The sequence below is a fragment of the Pteropus medius genome, unplaced genomic scaffold (genome assembly GCF_902729225.1).
Source record: "Pteropus medius unplaced genomic scaffold, Ma_sr-lr_union100, whole genome shotgun sequence".
NCBI lineage: Eukaryota > Metazoa > Chordata > Mammalia > Chiroptera > Pteropodidae > Pteropus > Pteropus medius.
Genome location: NW_024344378.1, coordinates 52,383,633 through 52,405,182, shown reverse-complemented (window position 1 = coordinate 52,405,182; position 21,550 = coordinate 52,383,633). Strand labels below are relative to the sequence as shown.

General features: G+C 38.1%; 1 protein-coding gene across 4 annotated transcripts in view; it reads right to left on the bottom strand.

The window, feature by feature from the left end:
• The window catches only part of SH2D4B (SH2 domain containing 4B), a 125,131-nt gene that overhangs the window by 87,823 nt on the left and 15,758 nt on the right, over positions 1–21,550 (bottom strand). For all 4 annotated transcript variants that reach the window (XM_039872253.1, XM_039872254.1, XM_039872255.1 and 1 more), the window contains exons 2-3: positions 11,576–11,735; positions 9,972–10,119 (exon numbers count right to left, since the gene is read on the bottom strand). In XM_039872253.1, coding sequence (XP_039728187.1) covers positions 9,972–10,119; positions 11,576–11,735 — 308 coding nt within the window. The remainder of the gene's footprint in view (positions 1–9,971; positions 10,120–11,575; positions 11,736–21,550) is intronic.

Genomic DNA, 21,550 nt, shown 5'->3' with positions numbered 1-21,550 from the left:
TGTTTTAAATCTAAAAAATAGACAAAATCCAACTTCCTAATGACTCATTCTTTAAGAGGGGGGAATTAAGGGTTACAGAAGTTATGTGCCCTCATCCAGTTATTCACCAAATACTTATTGAGCATTTGGAGGCTCAGCCCGTTCTATGCACTGGGAATATAGCAGTGGGCAAGATAGACATAGGCTCTACTCTCTTAGAGCTTGCATTCCAGTGGGCAAAAATGCTAAACAAGTGAAAATCAGAAAATAATAAACAGTGTACAGAGAATTAAAACAAGGTAAGTGATAGAGAGAATCTAGGAGGCTCTTTTAGGCTATGTGACCAGAAGTTCTCTCAGAAAGAGTGACGTGATCTAAGATTTGAACAATAAGAAGAAGGCCAATAAGTGAAGATCAGGGAGAAGAAAATTCCAGGCAGAGGGAACCACAAATGCAATGGCCCCAGAACTGCAAATGGGTTTGGCATGTTTGAGTATAGAATTATCTACTGTGGCTGGAGGGGGAAAAAAAGTAAAAATTCTATTTTTGATGAGTTTGAGATGCCATTGGACACCCAAGAGGCCTGCTATTAGCAGTAGGTTGTATGAGCTTGTGGCTTAAGGGCAAGCTCAGGTTGAAGATACTGACTGAGATGTCATCTGAATAAGGATGATGTTTCTCAGCCATGGAACTTAATGTTGTCTCTGAGAATAAGGACGTAGATCAAGAAAAAAACACCCAGAGTGTCTTGGGACACTCCACCATTTAAAAGTTGAGAGAAAGAGTCAGAGTCAGAAAAGGTGCTTGAGAAGGAAGCCAATGGGTAAGATAAAAACCCAGAAGGGGCGATGTCTGTAGGAGATGCCAAAAGAATGAAGTATTTCAAGTAAAAGCGAATAAACTGAGCTGCAGGCCACTGAGACATTACAAAAGATAAGCACAAAGAAGCCACAGGAGATTGAGGGACATGGCCACAGGACCTGGAGGCAGAGCTTGAAAAGAGTAGCCCTAACGGAGGGGCAGCTGTGTAGGCAGTGAAAGAGGAGACTGGAGGTAACTCCAGACAACCCTTCCAACATTTCCTATGAAAAGGAGCAGAGACAGAAAGTGGCAGCCAGGCGAGGAATGTGATGTTAAGATAGAAATAAGGTAAGTTGGTTGGTTTTAAGATGGGAAATACTAGAACAGAGAGTTAATGACTAAAGCAAATTTGGAACCAAAGTTTGTCTGACTCCAAAGCCAAATAAGTTGAGTTTTACCCCAAAGCTGTATTTCATCTTCATCAGTCACTAGCATCTCAATAGCACAAAATGACCCTTCACACTGTTACAGCACTTCACAGTTTACACAGTGGGTTTTCCATTCCTCCTCCAGGACTCCCTAATCTCTGATCACAATCACTGCATCACAGGGCCCAACGAAGACAGCATCCACCCAGTCACTTCAGACCTGTCACGTGACCACAGGAGTCTTCCAGGCAGAGCCAGTTTTCAGAGGGGCTTCTATCCCCTGGCCCTACTCCCTGGTACAGATAAGGAGTATTCTAGCTTGCTCAAGCTGCCATAATAAAGTACCAAAGACCAGGGGGCTTAAACAATAGACATTTATTAGCCCACAGTTCTAGAAGCCAGAAGTCTAAGATCAAGGTGTCAGCAGTGCTGGTTTCATTCTGAGGCCTCTGTCTTGGGCTTGTAAAATGCTTCTTCTCCCTGTATCTTCACAAGGTCTTTCCTCTGTATTCACACATGTCTGTGTCCAAATTTCTTCTTCTTATAAGGCCACCAGTCAACCAATCATAATGAATTAGAGCCTACCCTAAAGACTTTAACTTAATTACCTCTTTAAACATCTTATCTCCAAATATGCTTACATTCTGAGATACAAGGGGGTTAAGACTTCAACATATGTGTTTTAGGGGGACATAATTGAGCCCATAACAAGGAGACCACACCCCAGAGAAGAGTCATGACTCACATACAGTGGATAAGTGGCATTTAACCATTCACCTCAAATTACTATTCAGTGTCCCTCTTCTAACCAGCTGTGGTTAACATGAAGCAGCAAGTTAAATGGAAGCTCCCATTTCCTTCACCTCCAGCCCCTGGCAACCACCATTCTACTCTCTGCTTCCACAAGTTCAACTGTTTTAGATTCCACATATAAGTGAAACTGTAAAGTATTTGTCTTTCTGTGTCTGGGTTATTTCACTTAGCATAATGTCTTCCAAGCTTACCCGTGTTGTCACAAACAGCAGAATTTCCTTCTTTTTTAAGACTGAATAATATTCCATTGTGTGTGTGTGTCTGTGTGTGTATACTACATTTTCTTTATCCATTCATTGGTTAGTGGACACTTAGGTTGTGTTTGGTAAAAGAGTACAAAGTTTCAGTTATGCCAGATAAATAAATTCCTGAGGTCTAATGTACAGCATGGTGACTATAGTTAATTCTGTACTGTATACTTGAAATTTGCTAAGAGAGCAAATCTTAAATGTTCTCATCACACACATAAAAAAAGGTAACTAAGTGAAGCAATGAATATATTAATTAGCTTGACTGTGGTCATTTCACAATATATACACATATGAAAACATCACACCATACACCTTAAATATATACAATTTTATTTGTCAATCACACCTTGATAAAGTTGGGGGAAATTATCCCCAAATAAATATATAAACAAATAAATAATTGGGGGTGCCCGTGTTCACTCGATCCTCTTCACCCAAGAGAGGGCTAAACCCAGGGAGCCAGAAGCCTACAGCAACCTCTATCCCAAAGGAAAATCACTGGCCACTTACTGTGACAAAAGAAAGCTCTTTGCAAGGATGGGGAAGACAAAAGAGAACATTTTGCAACTACAAATAAAGAGCATTGCATCTTATTCTCCACGATCTTGCTAAAATGCCAAACCCTCACAGGTGAAATTGCCTGAAAACTCTCGTTTTTGTTGCTACAGTCAGAATCTTTTGGCCCATCTGTGATTACTGAAGAAAAGTCCACCTTTCTTCTGTTTAGCAGTCAAAGGCCAATGCAGCAGTAGGCAGATATGCAAACACTCCCCCTTTAACTTAGGAATCGATTGCATTTTTCTGGCAAGCCCAAAGCCCTCTGAGCTGTCCAGCTTATTCAATCCCCCTTCTCCTGATAACATATCAGTAACAGCACACCATGGGAGCCCACAGAGGCCCTGGTCCACCTCACCCCAGTGGAAAATATCACCGAGATAGATGCTTTTTTTCTGGAAGGCACAGTTGTTTTCGAAGTTAACCTGCCCCAACAATACCACTTCACTTTGTGAGGTGATGCACTCCAAGAGGTCAGGGCCAAGCCTGTGTCATTTATTCCTCCATTGCCAATTTCCAGCACAGGGCCAAGCAGACAGTAGGTGCTCCATAAACACTGATCGGAGGAATGAGTGAATTAACGAATAGATGAAGATAAGACATGGCTTGTGATGACTGTGACGGGGAAAAGGTAAACCACATCATGCTATCATGTTAATGCCAGCCTTGTCCAAGAGAAACTCAGATAAAGTCTACAATTTTCAAGAGAAAATCAAAAAGCGGAAAGTTTTCCCACCTCTTATAATCTAATTGGGAATAAGACAGGAATAGTTTCGAAGGGAACCAAAATTTTGCTGCCCTGAAGCTGTCTTTTGTGATATTGATGTTAAACTGTTTACTAAGAAACAAGACTCAGAAGGGTCCTGACCCTTCCTCCTTCCCTCCTTTCCTGCCCAAGAGATTCAGACAGAAAAACCTGCTCTAGGAAGGGAGCCTTGACTTAATCACTTAAACATCTTCATTCTAGCCCCTAGTGTTAGTCAGTACCACCCCAAGCCTGTTAGATACCCACTGTGTCCCACTGTTTCTGAGTTACCAAGAAAGAATTTTCCTGCCATGTATGTTCCCCTCTTCCTCAACTACCTATAAATCACCTATTCTCACTTCTGAAACCTAATACTCTATTCTCCCCATTCTCCTCTGTCCAAAAATGTCTTATATATCCAATGTTGCCTCACTGTCTTTGGAATTTTCATACCTATGTAAAGTCCCCATGCTCGTGTATTAAACATTCGATTTTCTCCTGTTAATCTGTCTCTGTTAATTTGATTATTAGCTCAGCTAAAATAACTTGGAAGGTAGGAGAAAAAGTATTAAATTTTTGTTTAGCCCCTATAGTTTCTATAGCTGTAGAGGATGTCATTAAGTGGCCAAAATGAACTCAATCTTAATGGAAAAAAAGCAAAAAGAGAATGGCTTCGAATATTAAATGGAGAATATTAAAGGACAACTTAACTGTATCGACTGTGTCTGTTCCTTAAAAAGAAATTGAGAGGTGGGGAAGGAGGGCACGGGACCAGAGGCAGAGGGAGGAAGCAGGACCCTTACTGACCATGTTCTGTAGTCTCAAGCAGAGGGAGAAGCATCCAAAGCAGTCTCATGAGTTAAGAAAGCAGGAAAACAAAATGCAAATTTTACCTGGCCTCATAATCCCCTTTTTTCTAAAGGAACACTTTTATGTGCATGCAAATTGTATTCAAATGGCACCAGCCACAACAGACTAGTTTTTTAAAAAAGGGTTTCTAGCTGTCTGTGTCTTCTATTTTGAAGTTCCTACTTTAACCCTACACAAGATTCTGGAATTTTTTCCCCATTTTCTAAAAGGAATTCCCACTGTTATCTTTCCTATGACCAGGAGAATTCACAGAACCTGCCTACATCTTCAACACAGGCTGCCCAGCCGAACTCTCTCAACCACCAGCTTCTCACTCAGGTTCTCTCCTCTCCTCCAGCCCCACCCATCTCCCTTTTTCTGGGTGGTAAAAACCTTAGTACTACCGGTCAAGCACATTCTCTTTCCTCCAAGTCTGCAGCCCTTTCCCAGCTCTCCATGGCAGGAGAATGATACTATCTACCCATCCCTCAGCCTGGAGCTTGAACATCTGTGCTCTTTGCTTTCCATCATCCTGACATCTAATTGATGTCAAGCCTTCTTGATTTCACCACCACCATTTCTTCATGTCCATCCCCTTCTATCTCTCTCCATAGTCACAGATTCATCATTTCCCACCTTGACCATTGCAACAATTTCCTAACTGGCCTCTCCCTCCCCACAAACTTTCATCACTTGGATCACACCACCACCACCAGTTGTCCTCATAAAGCTTGATCTGACCATGTCCCCCTATTGAGATCCTCCCTGCTCTGCTTCGTCCACAGAGAACAGTCCACTCTTTCATGTAGCATCCAAGGGTCTCACAGCTGACCTTTCAAGGTTTCTGTCTGGCTTCAGCCATCATGTGCTTTTTTCTCTCCCCCACGGAGACCAGTCACCATTCCCCATATCTCCATCCATTTTCCGTCTTCGCTGTGGCCAGACTCCTGGGGGCACTCCTTTGCCCTCCATATAGTCCCCAGGACATGATTGGGGCAATGGGTTGCTCATAGAGGTGTCCCTCTCTCCCCTGGCACCTGTAAGCCTTTTGAGATTAGGGAGCCTATTGCTACCACCATCAGTCTCCCCACAGACAACCTGCACTTAGGTTCTCAAGGGGGGGGGTGGGAAAAAGAATATTAAGTTAAATGAATGTTGTTGGTGCATTGCTGCATACAAGACTGATATTATATTAGAATCTTGGTATTGAAAGACACTATAAACACTAAGCCAATCTCTAACCCAATGCATAAATTCTTTTGGAGAAGTTGTCTCAGATATCTATTACTGATTAATGAACTACCAGAAAATGTAGTGCTTTAAAACAACAACCATTTTATTTGCTTATGATTCTGTAGGTGACTAATTCAGGAAGGGCTTGGCTGGGGATCCTGCTGTTCCACACGGTGTCTGCTGAGGTTAATCGCTTGGTTGAGGTTAATCGCTTGGTTGAGGCCACTCACTGGAAAAACTAAGAAGCCTGCACTCGCTTGTCCAGTGCTCAGTTCCACACAGCCTCTTGCTCTCTGTCTGGCTAGCTTGGGTTTCCTTGCAGCATGGTACTATAATGTAGATGGGCTTCTTATGGGCAGCTTCCAAAAGTGAGCATTGCCAGAAGAACAAAAGTAGAAGCTGCAAATCTTTTATAGCCTGTCCTCAAAAGTTACAGTCATTTCTACAGATCAACGTACATTCTGCAGATCAAAACTAGCCACAAAACCCAAGCAGACTCAGAGGAGGGGAAAGAGACCCCACCTCTCAAAGGGAGGAGTAGCAAAGAACTTGCTGCCAGCCATATTTAATCCACTACAGAAACCTTTTCAGATACTGTTTCAGCCTACGCTTAACCACTTCCTGTGATGAAGAGCTCACAACACATGGGGAGTTCATTTACAGACAGCTCTGACAGAGAATATTGCAGCTCAAGTCATGATCTGACAATTCTAACAGGCACTGCCCTGATCAGCCCCTTCACAATCTGGCAGATGCTACTTGAATTTCAAAATGCAGACATACCAAATCAGTATTACTATGTGTATTAAAGTTTGAACATTCACATTCAGCAAATTAATTTTAAAGACAAAATCAAACAGAAAACAATCATAAACTTCTTTGGAAATGACACCAAAAGTCTACATTTGGGTCCCTCAGTGAACCTGAGGGCCTGGCCAGATGGCTTTACTAAACCCTCTGTGAACAGGTCCATAGAGCAGCCCACAATTTATCATCTCTCATCACTGAGGTTCTGATGGAGACCATCAACAAAAAAAAATCTCCTCTGGGAACTCAATCTCTCCATAACCTTCTTTGAACTGACCCCAGCATCCCAGCTCCACTGAGCCACCCTCCCAGCATCTAAGGCTCAGCTCTCCTTTGGGGAAGAAGGAGACCAGAGATTAGAACCGGTGACTCTCACTGCTAAGGATTTATAAAAAGTATTGGTTTTCTTCCCCAACCAACTTATCATATGCAAAATCTGGCAATAAAAACTGAACATCCCTCCACTATGGACTGGATTTCAGATACTATTATGGAATTATTGTTAGTTTCAACAGAGGGTGATAATGATTATCGTGGCCATGCAGGAAAATGTCCTTATTCATGGGAGATGTCTGCTGAAGAACTTAAGGTTTGATCAGGAGTAAGCAAAGTAAGGCTCCCAGGCCAAATCTGCATTCCGTCTCTTACTTAAAGTTTTCCTTAAAGACAGCCACACCCATTCGTTTAAATGGTGTCTGTGGCTGCTTTTGTTCCACGATGGCCTGGTGAAGTAGTTGTGACAGAAATGGTATAGTCCACAAAGCCTAAAATATTTACTATTTGGCTCTTATAGAAAATATATTGCTGACACCTGAGTATATGATATCTGCAACTTTCTTTCAAATTGTTCAGCAAAACAGCAGCAAAAAAAATGTGTATATATATGTGTGTATATATGCATATATTTATACATATATATGTATACATATATACAGTTGACCCTCGAACAATGTGAGGTTTGTGGCACCCATCCCTGCACAGTCAAAAATCCCCACATTAACTTTCGACTACCCAAAAACTTAGCTGCTAATAGCCTACTGTTGACTGGAAGCCTTACCAATAACATAAAGTCAATTAATACATATTTTTATGTTTTATCTACTACATTCTTATAATAAAATAATATTATAAAATAATATTACTTTATATAAAATAAATTAAGCTAGAGAAAAACAAATGTTATTAAGAAAATCATAAGAAAGAGAAAATACATTTACAGCACTTATTGAAAAAATCCACAAATAAGTGGACCCACACAGTTCAAACCTATGTTGTTCAAGGGTCATGTATGTATGTATGTGTGTGTGTGTATGTGTATAGATATATAGATACATACATATATATATATAGAGAGAGAGAGAGAGAGAGAAGGAGGGAGGAAAAGTGAGAGAGGGAGGGAGGGGGAAGGGGAAGGAGGAAGGAAGGAAAGAAGGTGGGAGGAAGAGAGAGGAGAGAAGGAGAGGAGAGAATGCAAATGTGGCAAAATAATAATACTTTGTGAATTTAACTGGTGAATATATGAGTATTCATTTTATTTTTCTTTCAACTTTTCTGCAAATTTGAAAATTTTTTAATAAAATGTTTTGAGAGCATATATACTTCACTTAAAAACTCAAGAGAATCTACTAAAAAATATATAACTGAAAGGAAAGTTAAAGAGATCAATAACATTATAAATATATTACAAGCAATCGCAGTAGGTTTTAAGGTAATGAGAACGATCTCATTCACATTATGAACAAAAAATATTAAACCTAAGGTTTAACTAAAAGAGAAATGTGGAGCACTTAAATGAAACAATAAATTTTTATCAAAGTCCAAAAAATAGAAGCACAAAGAAGCACATATGTTATTATGAAGGTTTGGAATTAGGTGGCCAGTGCATTAATAGATGTTAATAAACAAACAACAACAACAAAAAACTTTACTGAAAACAAGAAGAAGCTTTGAATGACAGGAAGAACATACACATTCCTGAACAAAAAGATTCAGGGATTCAAAATTGTAAAAACATCCACCCTTCACAAATACAACTATAAATAACACTGATGTATTTCCAGTGAAAATCACCATGTGTTCTTTTTGTTGTTGGGGAAGGAAGAGAGTGACAAAATAATTCAACTGTATCTCTAGTAGAAAAAAATGAGTTAGATTAGCTGAGGTCATTTTGGAAATGAAGAGTAATTATAGGTTCTTAGCACAGCAGATGTTAAGATTTATTTTAAAGCTACAATAATTAAATAAATAAATCTGGCTCGGAAATAATCAAAGAAGAAAATCTACTAAGATATCCAGAAGTAAGTAAGAAATAAGAATCAAGCCAGCACGTCCAATGAGAGGAAAGAGGAGAGATTACATAATAAATGATGTTCGGACAAATGGCTAACCATTTGGAAGAAAATAAAGGGAAAGCCTTATATCGCACCACACTCCAAAGTGAAGAAAAATTAAATACAAATAAAACAATGAAAGATGTAGGTTAGTATTTTCATAAGTTCGTGGTGGCACAGATCTCTCTAAGCATGAAATACATAATAAAGAAAAAGATTGATATAGTTGGCTAATAAAATTTTTAATCCTCTGTACATCCAAAAGCAATACAACCAAAATTAAGAAAAAACAACACGACATTGAGAAAAACATTTGCAACATAAATGAATGTAAGGGGCCAATGTTCTCACTATCTAAACATTATGGGGGGAAAGGGGGCTTCGAAAAAATTTATATAAGCAAATGCCATTAATCTACACTTCACAAAATAATACAATTGTTAGGATTCGGCATAATTATTATTACTATTTTTTTGCTTATATGCATTTTCTGAGTTTTCTATTACCTCAAAATATATGTTATTCCTGTAGCAAAAAAAAAAAATCTCAAAATAGGGATCAGGAAAAAATATTATTTTAGGATACCTAAACTTCTTACAGAGGTCTACAAAGCTCATCTACCAGATCCAAACTCTCCCAGAATGAGTAGGCTTGTAAGGTTACCAATAGCTATCCAAGGGCCAGAAAATATGCATTTTTCAATTTCTCGAATCTTCCAAAAACCTCAATTTGAGTGTTGTTATTACTCTAATATTACAGACAAGAAAGAGAAGTTCAGAAATACTGCTTCCTAAGGTCACACAGCAGTAAGTAGTAGAGTTAGACCTGCAGCCCAGTCTGGTCTGACCACAAACTCAGCTCTTCCCAGGCCTCATTTCAGGACCCTTGGATTGAGAGGCAGAAGGCCTTAGTTCTGATCCTGGCTCTGTCCCCAACTACACATGGCCTTGGCAAGTCTCTTCTGTCTGAAACCCCCTTCAGTTTCCACATCTGTACAATGGAAGTGGGTTGGCCCAAAAGATGTGTCAAGTTCCTTCCTGCTCAGATACTCCAGATTTGTGTTCTCATAAAGCACTCAAGACCAACCAAAAGCCAAGGACTGATCCAAATCAACATCAGCCCCAGAGGCCTGGGTGCTAGAACAGGTGGCCGCATGCAGATGCCCCATGCGCTGGCTCACCTTGAATTCCTCATGAATGCGCTCCTCCAGGACTTTGGCAGCCTTGCGGTCCTCCATCTCCACTTTCCATTTCTCCGCCAGGATCCGGGCTTTCTCATTGGCCAGAGCCTCTCGGAACTTCTTAGTGATCTCCGCCTCTTTCTGTCTCCTTCCAAGAGAGCACCAGCAGGTATAAGCTGGTAAGGAAGACTGAAGAACCACATAACAGAACTTCAAATCAAAACTACAGGCAGTATTACTCTATTGGAATGGCAAATGTCTAAAGTCAACAAAACTCACTGTTGGCAAAGGTGGGGAGAAAAAGACACTCTCTCCTGAATAGGAGTATAAAGCAGCAGAATTGTTCCGGAAGCCAAGAAGAAAAGACTCCAAAATCTCATTTCTCACTCAAGGTTACAAAGGTGTCTGTAGAAATGTTCATCAGAGGATTTTAATAACATTAAAAAATGACAAACAAATGACAAATGTCCATAAACAGGACCAGTAAATTGGGTTCTCATGTAATGGAATATTAATAATCTTAAATAACATTGTGGTTCTATATTAATCAATTTATCAAGGTATGAATAAAGCAGTTTACAAACTGTGTAAAGATGGTCCCTAACTTAAAACTTTCCAACTTTATGATGGTGTGAAAGATGTGCATTCAGTAGAAACCATACTTCGAATTTCGAATTTTGATCTTTTCGCAGGCTAGCCATGTGGTGTAGATTCTCTCTCGTGATGCAGCGAGCCTCAGCTTCCAGTCAGCCATGCTGGATCACGAAGGTAAAACATCTTTACTCTATAGCGTATTAACTGTGTTAGATAATTTTGTCCAACTGTAGCCTAATGTAAGTGTTCTGAGCACGTTTAAGGGACAAGACTAAGCTATGATGTTCAGTAGGTTAGATGTATTAAATGCATTTTGACTTATATTTTCAATTTATGATGGGTTTATTGGAATGCAACACCATCATTAGTCGAGGAGCATTTTATTACTTAAATGCTCACCATGGTTATCTTAGGTGGTGGGTGTTGGGTAGTCGTTAACAGTTTTACAATTAAAACACTGACATTACAAATTGGGGTGTGGGGTGGGGGAATGTTGGAGTCAATTTCCGATTTCCAAATTTGGCGAAAAATATTAAAAGTTGTTTATGAAAGACGTCTGACTCCAAATCTCACTAGAGACTCAACTGCCTATCTTGTGTGAGAAATGTAGGTAAAATGAAGAGGAACAAGCAGATAACAAAAGTGAATCCAAGCTGCTCCACTGTCCCAGGGAAACTCAGTGAAGAAAAAAGCAAAACCATGCCATATGCATTGTCTCAGTGAATCCAAACTATATCTCTCTGAAAAGTGTTGATATCATACCCATACCACAGATGTGAAAACTGAGGCCCCAGATTAGCTCACTACTAATTGATGGAGCCAGGATTTGAACCCACAAGGTCTGCCTAATGTAAGACTCTGATGCTTTGGTCGCCTAATCTTAGCAGAACTGAAAACAGCCAGCCAGCTACCTGGCACCTCCTCCCTCCCACCCACAACCTATTATCTTTGCTTGGATCTTCCCCAAGGCTCCACGTTCAGACCCCACCCAACACCATGGCAACTCTCACCAGAGCTCCTCAGCCTCCCTCTGTGCCTGCAGCCGTGCTCTCTCTGCAATCAGCTCCTCAGAGATCTCTTCATAGGGCTTGTCACCAGGGCCTTCTCCCATGATCCAGACCCAGACCTCGCCATCTGCCCCCAGGAGCCACTGGATGTGCTTGTCACTTGCTGCCTCACAACAGAAAAAGTTATAAGGAAGAAAAAAAAGAAACAGGTCTGAGTTCCAATTAGTAAGCAATGACTTAGGTTGGATAATGATGCACAACCATCACACCACTGTACAAAACGTTGCCATCTACAAGAAAGATTCCAGACAGATATTGGCCTGAGTGTAGGTCCACAGCCATCTCTTTCTCCCACTTCCTCTCAGGAGAAACACAGCAGCCAAGGCAGCATGCTGAAGCAGCTGTCCAAGTTGTATGTAACTAGTGTCTGAAGCCTAGCACCCTCACATCAATAGAGAGAACATCAGGTGACATTGTGACATTCTGAAGGAAATGACTGTGTCACTCCTGGACCAAGGCAATTAGGAACCATTGACCCGCCTCTGCTCTTGCTCGCTCACACGCTCGTGCGCTCGCTCTCTCTCTCTCTCTCTCTCTCTCTCTCTCTCTCTCCTGTCCACTGGTTGGGAACAAAGAATTGGAGATGGTGGAGTTGTAAGATGAAGCAGCAAGGCTCCTGAGTCTTCCCGACACATATTCACCTATATCATGAGCAAGAAATAAACCTGTGTTGTATTAAGCCACTGAGATTTTTCAGTTTGCCTATTGCAACAGATTCCACTAATTATCATGACTAACATGGAAATCTACCCAAAAAATGAGATACAGAAATATAAGCTTTGTGTCATTACCTTAGTAGTTGGGTAGCAAGTGATGTTTAATAGACCGAATGGCTGGAGATCCATGTTATGCAGGAGCAAAACATTTGGTAAAATTGTCAGAAACTACAACTTAAAGGCAGACTCTTATGCCTTCTGAACTTGTCACTCTAAGGACAAAAATTGGAAAGTAAAACATTGGTTTTTGCGTGCTGGTTGCCGGCAGCTGTGTTTGGCAAGGTGCTAAGAGAAAGAAATTAGTTCAAGAAATAATTGAGTGCTTTGCAAGTGGAAATGAAAGGGAATACGGAGAATAGAGGAATTTGGGACTTTGTAGGATTGGAAAAAACCACCTCCTTCTAGGGCCCAAATTGCAGGAGATAGAATTTTTAAAGGTTTTGCATGACAGGGCCCTGTAAAACGTCTAAGGTGAGTAAAGTGACCTCAGCACAGAGCATTGTGGCAGCCGTGAGAGTGTGCTCCACACACATCCAACTACAGCGAACATAACTGTGTTTGCCCAAGGCCATGCTTCCCAGAGGCAGCTCCCAGCCTTGACTGAGCATGGCAGGCTCATTCCTGGGAAACACTGGACTCCTCTGATGGGCAACTTCCCAGAGGCCTTGACAAACGTTCCTTGGATTGCATGGCTGCCTAGAACACCGCCCACCCTGCCTTTCCCATCTCTTTCACTCAAAGTCAGACTTGCTTTGCAGTGTGATGGCTCTCCCAGCCTCCTCCAACTCCCTGCCCTTTTCTCTCACAAGCATTTCTGTAGTAAAACTTTATATGTTTAATCCTATCTTTGTCTCTGTTCCTCAGGGGAGCTAGGCTAACACAACTACATTAAGAGTATGTTGTCTCACACTAATTTTTACAAAAAGCCTAAGGTAGATGCTCTTTGCTTGAAAGGGGGAGGCATGGGGATGAAGAAGTAAAGAAGCACAGACAATTTGCGAGATATGTCTAGAAATGAACGGTATATGTTGTTACTGGGATATTGAAGCAAACAGATCAGAAGCCCCCTAAGTTTTTAAGTCTGAACTAAAAAAGCCTCCTATTGTTGAAGACTTAAACAATTCTTGGGCACCCAACCTCAATGAACTGGAGGCAGCTTTCGAAAGTTCTGCTGGTCCAAGCAGAGCATGATGCTCAACACTCACTTCAGATGAGGCCAAGGGGAGTAATGAACAAGAAGGAGCCTCCTCGAGGGCACAGTCAGTGTCCATTCAAGGCCATCCCTTCACTGCCAGGGCAGGGGGATTTCACAGAGCCTGACCTGTAGGATTTGAGGAATGTCATATACTAGTGACTGAGTGGGGTTTACATTCTCCCCCTCTCCACAGCAGATATTCTGACCCTGCTCCACCACTCTATATTGTGTCTTAAAGGTAGGGTATGTTTAGATGACATGTCTTTTTAGCCACATCTGGATCTGATAGAGATGACCACAGAACCTTGCAGACTTTGAGCTGGATGCAGCGACTGGATGAGACTTGAGGTGTCCACATTAACAAGGTGGTGGTGTATTTATATGGAGAACAAAATGTGTGAGTAACCAGAATGACAATTTGTGATTGTGACTTGCTATGTCCAGCACCCCATGTCTTTTTTCTGAGCCAGATGACTACTTTTCTCAGCTTCCCTTCAGTTCCACGGGGTAACGTGACTGAATTCTAGTCAGAGGAGGTGATTTATGCCATTTTCAAGCTGAGGCTGTTTGCAACTGATGTGCCTTTTCCATATTCTGTCTTTCATCCACCCAGCTGGAAATAAATTACTCCAAGATGGTGGAATTGAAAGAAAAAAGCAGTCATGAATCAATGTTTGAAAACAAGCCATACAGAAGAGGTACCAAATCTACTTCAAACTGTGATGTATTCAAGAAATAAACCTCTGTTGTATTAACTCATTGAAATTTCGGGGCTTGTCTATTGCAGAAGGCAACATTAATTCCCCTGACAAATGTAGGAGGGCATTGTTATTTTTAGCATGTTAAAAGCAATACTGTAATAGAGGAACATCGGTTTAATTATGACTGATAGATACAGGGAGGCAACCACTACTAGATTTACAAAACTTCCAAATTAATAATGGGAGAAAGTAAATGACAATAGGCTTACCAATCCTGCAAAACTAAGTAAATGAAAAAGAGAAAATGAAAAAAATGTGTAGCTATTACAGCAGACACTGTAAATTACCTACTCACCATCCATTCCAGCCCACCTCCTTTCTTTACCAGAAAACCTCAATTTGTTCAGGGAGCAATAGAGATCCCTTGGTTTCAGGAGAGGTAAGTTTTTACCCTAGCCTCAAAGGACCAATCAAATTGGTCTAAACCCATCATGTAATATTATTCTCACTGGCAAGTGATCCATCTAGGAGTGACCAGATGTCCCCATTTCTGACAAAGCAGATGTGGGCAGAGCTCCCAGCGAAGGGGTTTCCTTCTCCTTAGAAGAAACCCCTTCACCCTTTGCTTTTTTACTTCACCTCCTTCTTCCTCTCTGGAATTAAGAAGTGATGCCAGGAGTTGCTGGAAGACTTTTGCAACCGTGAGGAAGAAATTCACACGCTAAGGGTAAGCAGAAAGATAGGAGATGATTCTGTTGAGCAGCTAAACTAATACTACCCATTGCAGTTCACCTCCCAATTTCTCATCATTTGAGAAAAATAAGCAACTTCGAGGAGTAAAGTTCTGTAATCATTAAACAAAATATGATAATATAAATTTGAAAGGTTTATTTAATTAAGCAACTATTAGTCATTTATTCTGTTATGTACAGTCAAGCACATGTGTAACTGGTGCAGATAAACACAAAATAACACAAAAGTCCTAAATTCTAAGTATATTCGTTAACACAAAAACATGGACAGAATTAATTCCTCTGTTAAAAATCTGAGAGTGTCAGACGTGATTTAAAAATGAATCCTCATGCAAAAACCTGCACACAAATATTTACAGCACCTTTATTCATAATTGGCAAAACCTGGAAGTACTCAAGATGTCTTTGTATAGGTTAATGGATAAACTGTGGCACATCCAGACAATAGATCATTCCATGCTAAAAATGAGCTATTAAGCCACAAAAAATACATGAAGGAAGCTTAAAGGCATATTAGTAAATGAAAGAAACCAATCCAAAAAGGCTACATACTGCACGATTCCAACTACATGACATTCTGGAAAAGATAAAACTATGGAGACAATAAAAAGATGGGTGATTGCCAGGGGATAGAGGGGAATACAGGATGAACAGGCAGAGCACGGAGGATTTTTAGGGCAGTGGAACTATCCAGTAAGATACTGGCGAACACGTCATTTTACATTTGTCCAAACCCAGAGAAGGTACAAGACAATGTACACTATGGACTTTAGTTAATATATCAGTATCGGTTTATCAATTGTTAACAAGTGTACCACGATAATGCAAAATATTAATAATGGGGTAAAATGAGGGTACATGGAGAGGAGGTATTGAGAATTCTCTATTTTCTGCTCAATTTTTCTAGAAACCTAAAACTGCTCTAAAAATAGTCTATTAATATGTTTTTTTAAAATGAAAACCAATTGTGTATTATTTAAATAAAACGCAGATTAAAAAATTAAAAAGATTAAAAATAAAGAGCTAGACAGTGATAGTACAAAGGCAAGCAAAAAGGAAGCATAAGTGACAGTGTCAGACAAAGTGAATTCAAGGACGAGCATGTTAAGACAAGAAAGAATATTATGTAATAATAGAAGATGCAACCCACAAAGAAGATATGACAATCATAAAACTTTACACAATATACAACATAGCAGATAATTGCATAAAACAAAAACCGCTAACAATACAAGGAGAATTTGAAAATGTATATATACTCATGGCAGAGAGTTTTACTATATTTCAGAAGTTGGTGGATCAAATAGGTTTTAAAAATTAATAATATAGAGGATTTCAATAATCTAGTCAACAAATTTCATTGAAAAACTAAAGAACTTTATTCCTTAAACATTGAAAATACTTTTTTCTTTTGATCTTGAAATTATAAGAAAAAATTTATAGGCCATATTTTCGAATAATAATACAAACATTAGAAATCAGTAGAGAAAAATCTTAATTGCTCTATGATCAAGAAATATCTCCTTGATAATCCATGCATCTTAGAGAAATAAAAATTGAAATTATCCATTATCTAGGGGGAATTGTAGCAAAAAATATGGGCACAAATAACAGTGAGCTCAAAAGAAACATTGTGGGCTTACGGGCTTTTCTTTTTGATATCCCCATGAAGATATACCTCTCTTTTCCAAACACATAACAATAGTAGATACAAAACAACAAGAAAAAATTCACAGAAATACAAGAAACACCTCCATGGAACCTATACCAAACAAAAGCGTGAAATGGTGAACATAGTTCCTTGTGGGTCCCGAAGCAAATATGATCACAAGGAATGTGACTTCTAAAGGGTAAAAGAATATTAAAGTTCTCCAGGTGAGACAAAGATCTGAACAAGATCATTATTGAAGCCAGATGCTGGCAATATACTTGGCAAGTTGAAGAAACAGCAAAGAGGCCATTCTGGCTGCTGTAGGGTAGGCAAGAAAGAGAACCGGAAATGAAGCTGGAGGGGCAGTGACAGGCACAGTCATGGTGGACATCGTCGGCCCTGATACAGACTTTGGATTTTACTCTAAGATGGGAAGCCGTTAGGAGTGGAGAGTGGGGGCAGTGATATAATTTCATGTTTCAGAATGCTCACTCTCCCTGTTGTGTGGAAAACAGGTGAGAGCAGGAAAACCTGTAGGCCAGTCAGCATTTGTAATAGTCCAGGTGAAGGACAAGCATTTCTTGGATTAAGGTGGTACTGGTGGAGGAGATGTAAAGTGGTTAAGATTTAGGACATATTCTGAAGGAAAAAGCATTATTTGCTTAAATTTCTGATATGAATTGTGAAAGAAAAACAAGAAAACTCCAATGTTTCTATTTAAACAACAGATAAATGGTCACATTACTGAAATAGATTACATGGAAGAAATAGCTTAGAGAAATCAGCATTTCTGTTTTGACCAAATTAAGTTGGAGATGCTTATTACACATACAATAGGCGGTTGGATAAAAAAGAGTTCAGAGGAGAGGCTAGAACCAAGATATAAAAATTTGGAGTCATTAGTGTATAGATATTTAAAGCCACAAAACTATATGAAAGCAGGTAGACAGTGAGTATAGACAGAAAAGAGAAGAGGCCCAAAGACAGAAGCCAGGACACTCCAAAACTCAGACAGGAGGAGGACCGTGCCCCTCCACCAAAGGAGACAAAGACAAAGAAAACTGTGAGGCAGGAGACCAATCAAAAGAAAGCAGTATCCCGGAAGTCAAAGGAAGACAGAATTTCAGGAACTAAAGGAGAGATCAACTGTGTCAAAGGGTGCTGATGGGTGGATGAGATGAAGACTAAGAATTGACCACTGGATTCAGCAACATGGAGGTCACTGGTGATCTTGACAGAGTGGTTTCATGAATTTGTGAAAAGGGATACTTGGAAACTTTTAGAGGAAAATATAAAAGCACTCTGTGAAAAAGAAGTGTTTCTTCTACAAGACATAAAAAAAATAAATTATAAGCAACAATGTTGACAAATTTAATACAGATTAAAGCTTAAAATTTCTACACACAAAAAAAAAACTATAGAGACAATTAAAATCCAACAACTGAGAGAAGATATTTGAATACACATAATTGTCAAGTGATTACAACAATTAATAAAAGCAATAACAGCTAACATCTACAGAAGGCTTATCTGTTAATCACAGTTCAACACATTTTACATGTATTAACTTATTAAAGTCTAGAACAATCTTTCTCTACTGGGTTCTAATGAGAGAAATAAGCCTTATCAAACATAATTGAATGATGAATTTTCTTGGTTCTCCTAAAGATGATATATATAGATAATACCAATCTAGAGGCTCTGTAGAAAAATTAACTCATTACATACAATGTATCCTTCAGGGAAGTGGTTTTCAAATAATTTGCTCTCAAAACCCATTACGGTCTTTAAAAATATTGAGTATCTCAAAGAGTTTTTGTTTATGTGGGTTATATCTATCAATATTTACCATATTCAAAATTAAAACTCAGAAAATTTTGAATATTTATTTTTTTGAAGTAATGGCAAATCCATTACACACTAACATATATAACATTTTTATAAAAAATAGCAATATATTCTAAAATAAAAAAATATTTAATTGAAAGAGTTGTCTTATTTTACACTTTCGCAATTCTATTTAATGCCCAGCTTAATAGAAAGCAGCTGGATTCTCACATCTGTTTTTACATTCACTCCATTGCAGTTTGTAATTTTAGTTGAAGTGTATTAAAAAATATTGATTTCACACAGATATGTAGTAGGAAAAGAGAAGAAAAGAGAAAATTTAATAGTTTTTCAGATATTTATTGGTAATCTTCTTTGATACTATGCCCGAACTCAAACAAGTGGTATTTTCTTAAAAGTTAGTTGTGATGTAGAACCTGAAATCATATCGATGAATTTATTTTATTTTGTTAAATTAAAATATTGGTTATGATAATTTCTTAGTTTTGATCAATGTGCCATGGTGACATAAGATATTACCTTTAAGGGAAGCTGGATGAAGAGTATATGGAGATTCATGGAACTGTGGGACTCTTCTAAGTAAGTCTAAACTTACTTCAAAATAAAAAGTTTAAAATTTTAAAAATCAAAATAAAATAAAAGTACATTGGTTTACTTTGCACTTTGGATCTCATACATGATTTTGCAAAATGTTAGACCTCTGGAAAATATTGGTTCACTGAGAAGCAGATCTTCCAAATGTCAATCCATTTTATTTTACAATATCAGAAAATCATGTTTCTTAATATCACTATGAATCTTATGAGAAAAACATTTATGTCTTAGGAATATAATAAGCTCATTTTGGCAGATACGAGTTTCCCCAAAATTCTAATTTTTGCTTGAAAGCTAAAATTTTATTATTGGCATAAATTCTATCAGTTTTTTTGTTTTCCTCAAAGTGACAGATTTGCTGTATTTATTTTCAAATACTCAAGTCTGAAAAAATACATAGTTTGTCTGTCAGTCTTCTTTCAAGTAAAAATTGTATTCCATGAATAAAGAAGCTAGTTCAGCATATAGCTCAAAAATATCACAAGGTGCATTTCTTCGAGACACTCATCATACTTCAGTATGCAACAGACATGCTTTATGCATAATCCCATTTTGTCATACAATAAAATGAATAAGGTTTACTATTTCATCGAGAAGAGAGACCATCATCAATTTTACTATGAGTATGTGACAATAAAAAAATACGATGACTACTGCTAGTAAGATATCAGCAGATTTATCCACTCTCGATTTTGCATAATTAGTACAAGTGTAAACATGGTGAAAAAGACAAAAAAATCTTAGTATTATTGTGAAATAGTTTTGACCTTGTGGACATGCAAAGTCTCAGACCTCCAGGCATCCATGGACCACATTTCAAGAATCACTGCTAGGACAACAAGGCTTAATTTTCTCATAGAATCTTCATTGGGAAAAAAATTATCTAGAATATACAAAAAATCCTTACAAATCAATAAGAAAATGATGAACAACTCTAAAGAAAAAAAGGGCAACAGATATTGTCACAAATTTTGTTAGTTACCATGAAACAACATAAGTACCCAATAAAAGAAAACAAGTAAATTAATTGTGTTATGTTTTTATACTACAGCCTTCTTCTATAGCTTCCTTGCTTTCAGTACTCTGATTTTAATCAAGACAGCAATATGCTTCTTAAAAATTCTCATTTTCCAGGTAAGGGTGGCCATGTGACAAAGTTCTGGCCAATAAATATAAGCAAAAGGTTATGAGAGAGTTGTGAGAAATTTTTCACTCTCCTGATACAACACCAAGTTTTTCTTTCCCCCATTCTTTATAATTGGAACATAGATGTGATGCTAAGAAGCACAATAAATACTCGAAGACTCAAAATATTAAGCCACCATCTAAAGGTCATGAAAGAAGATATTATAGAGCCACGAAATTATAGAGCCACGAACCCAGGTCAAGACTGCTTATTTCTAAATTTCTTGGTTAGGTTAAAAAAAAATCCACTTATAGAAATCTCTAGTGATTGGATTTTCTGTTGATTTCAGCTTAATACATACGTTCCTGTCAGATTATAGATATGAACAGGCATTTAACAGGAGAGAAAACATACATTCTAAACTAATATTAGAGATACTTAATTTTTTCACTAATTAGAGACAAATAGATGAAAACAGGCATGAACTATCATTTCACCCCTATAAGATTGGAAAAAAAATTAAAAGTCTAATGGAGCAAGTGTTGGACAAGATGTGGAGCAACAATAATTCTTACAAATTGTTGATAGTAGGAAGTATTAATACAACCTCCTTGAAGATATTTAGCAAAATTTAGTAAAGTTGAAAATGCTATACATTATTACTGAAGAATAGCACCTCCAAGAACAGAATTTACAGAATCTCTTGTACATGTACCCAGAGGAACCTGAACAAGAAGGTTCATGGAAACATTGTTTGAAATATGAAAAAAATAGAAACAACATAAATATCCAATAAAGGAAAACAGATAAATTAATTGTGTTATGTTTTTATAATGCAATCTTCTAAGCAAGAAAATTAAATAGGTTTGAACAACATATCTAAATCACTTTTAAAAATGCAGACCAACAAAACTAAATTAAATTCAGGTTGCATGCAGTATAATGTCATTTATTTAATGATTAAGCAACGTATTGCTTAAAAATATATATTATAGTATGAAAAAGATATAAGCATCATACACATTGAATTTATAATAAGGGTTACCTATGGGGACAGAGATGGAGAGTGAAAATTTAGAAAGGCATTAAAGTAGGTCTCAACTGTATATGAAGCATTTAAATAAAAATGAAGAAGACATTAATGTTAACATTTAGTAAAGACATTATGGATCCAGAGTATTTATTATATTTTTTCTATTTTACCTGTATGTTGAAGTATATTATACTGATAAACTTTAAAAGCTTTATTTTAAAGATATAACATAATAAACTAAGTTTTCAATCTAAAACATTAAAAAAGAACGATAAAATAAGAGAAAAAAATAATTTAAAAAT